We start from the raw sequence: 2372 nt of genomic DNA, 5'->3' as shown, positions 1-2372 counted from the left end.
GGATCGCTGGCCTGTCGATTCAGCTTCCTTTGGATTCGTTTCAGCGACCTCCTCGGCTATGTCCATTGAGGTACTAAAACAGGTGAGTTAAGTTTGGCTCCCACCATCTGCCTCAGATTCTTTACTGTTGCTCACTCCTTCCTAGCACCCGCTCATATCGAAACAGCGTCCATCGCTGGGTGTGCTGGTTGATCTCACTCGCCTTGCTCTGATTTCTGCGCGCACTTTCTACTCTTGCGGATCGTGATCATTTCAATTGTCAGATCCTGCTCGTTTAGCATTTCCAATAATTTTCACTGGATTTTCATCAGACGTAGTCACTGTGATTTGTACAATGGAACCGAAGAATTATACCGTACCACCGCCCTTTGTTATCCACGTCATAATTAGCGATCTTTCGATTGGGCTTATCTAATCATCCTCCCTCTAAGTTAGTTAAGTTAGTTAACGTAATTCCCAAGCGAGCGAGCAGCCCAAGCGAGCGAGCAGCCAAATTCTTCCACCTACTAATTTACCTACTCATCCACTTCAACGCGCAATTATGCCACCAATTCGCTCTAAAGATGCTAGGAACTCTATAGAGATAGAGGGAAGACTTGAACTCGCGATAAATGCTATTAAAAAGCAGGAAATATCCTCTATTTCTGAAGCTGCACGCATCTTTAATGTGCCACGCTCTACACTTGGTCATAGACTCAGTGGTCGATCTTCACGGGTGAATTTACGCGCAAATTCACATAAATTAACTCCTGCTGAAGAGGATAAGCTTGTTCAATGGATCCTAGACCTAGCTTTACGAGGACTACCACCCCGGCCTGCATTTGTGGAGAATATGGCTAATCATCTTCTTGCCATACGGAAGCCTAGCCATACAAACCACCCTCCTCGCGTTGGCAAGAACTGGGTGTCAAATCTAGTGGCACGCCGTCCAGAGCTCCAATGCCGCTTCTCAAGACGCTATAACCATGATCGGGCCAAGTGTGAAGACCGCAGGATTGTGGAGGATTGGTTTAAGACCCTAGAGAGGGTAATGACTGAGCATGGGATTGTGTTTGAAGATATTTACAACTTTGATGAAGCTGGGTTTGCAATGGGGCTCTGTGCAACTACCAAGGTCATTACTAGTGCTGAGCACTACGGACGAGCAACTCTTATACAGCCTGTGAATCGTGAGTGGGTGACTGCAATTGAGTCAGTCAACGCGTCAGGATGGGCCCCTCCGCCGTATATTATCCTCAAAGGTCACAATATTCAGGAAGGCTGGTTTGACGGGCTGCCGGAAGGCTGGAGATTGGACGTTAGTCCTAATGGCTGGACCACAGATGAGATAGGAATCAAATGGCTTACACGGCTGTTTATTCCAGCTGCAAATCCACGCAGGGTTGGAACCCATATTCTTCTTATTCTGGACGGGCACGGCAGTCATCTTACTCCGGAATTTGACCAAATCTGCAGTGAGAATAAGATTATTCCTCTCTGCATGCCACCACATTCTTCACACCTTTTGCAGCCACTAGATGTGGGTGTTTTTGCACCTTTAAAGCGCGCGTACGGAACCCTAGTTGAACAGCGAATGCGGCTAGGATTCAACACCATTAAGAAGACAGATTTCCTAGATGCCTATCCTGCAGCACGTCGGGAAGCCTTCAAGGCTTCAAACATTCAAAGTGGGTTCAGGGCCACTGGAATAGTTCCATTGGATCCTCAATGCGTTGTTCAGCAGCTGAATATTCAACTCCGAACCCCTACTCCCCCAGCCAGCAGGTCAAGCAATTCAACGTCATCCTGGATCCTACAAACACCTAGTAACCCCCGGCAATTGCAGAAGCAGGTGAATAAGGTCAGAAATCTTATGGATCAGGATCAACCTCATGGGTTAGTGGAAGGCTTTGACCAAATAATCAAGGCCTGCGAATACGGGATGGTCAGCGCCATGGTTATGAAGAAGCAGTATGAGGATATTTTCAATGCAAATGAGAAAGAGAAGCAAAAACGCAAGAGGTCTACACGCAGGATCCCAAGTGCAGGGGGTCTAACTAGGAATGAAGCTCAGAATCTTATTATTCCTGCAGCTGAGTCTGTTGAACAGCCTGTTATTCAACATTCCGTACCTGCGGCTCCGGAGCCTAGACTCTGCATACGAGCGCCACAACGCTGCAGCAATTGCAATACTGTTGGGCATACAAGAATAAGATGTCCTCAACTTCATGTAATTTAATTTAATTTAATTAGTGGTTGGTGGGAGTAGATAATTTGATTTAAATTCTGGGTTAGTTGAGATATGCTAGTTTTGCTGCTCGCTCGCTTGGGCTGCTCGCTCGCTTGGGAATTACGTTAACTAACGTGACACTTTATTACATAAGCATGTCATA

The 2372-nt window shown here is 46.5% G+C and overlaps 1 protein-coding gene across 1 annotated transcript; it reads left to right on the top strand.

Annotated features, from left to right (window-relative positions):
* Nucleotides 1-832: 832 nt before the first annotated feature.
* HCAG_04737 (conserved hypothetical protein) lies at nucleotides 833-1806 on the top strand (the record flags this gene model as incomplete). The annotated part of the gene is made up of 2 exons (XM_001540847.1): nucleotides 833-1667; nucleotides 1724-1806. The coding sequence occupies 2 exons, from the start codon at nucleotides 833-835 to the stop codon at nucleotides 1804-1806; spliced, it is 918 nt and encodes a 305-aa protein (XP_001540897.1).
* Between the last annotated feature and the right edge of the window lie 566 nt (nucleotides 1807-2372).

The sequence above is a fragment of the Histoplasma capsulatum genome, genomic scaffold (assembly GCF_000149585.1).
Source record: "Histoplasma capsulatum NAm1 scaffold_4 genomic scaffold, whole genome shotgun sequence".
Taxonomy (NCBI): Eukaryota; Fungi; Ascomycota; class Eurotiomycetes; order Onygenales; family Ajellomycetaceae; genus Histoplasma; species Histoplasma mississippiense.
The sequence above is the reverse complement of the archived record's forward strand: the minus strand, read 5'-3'. Positions and strand labels throughout refer to the sequence as shown.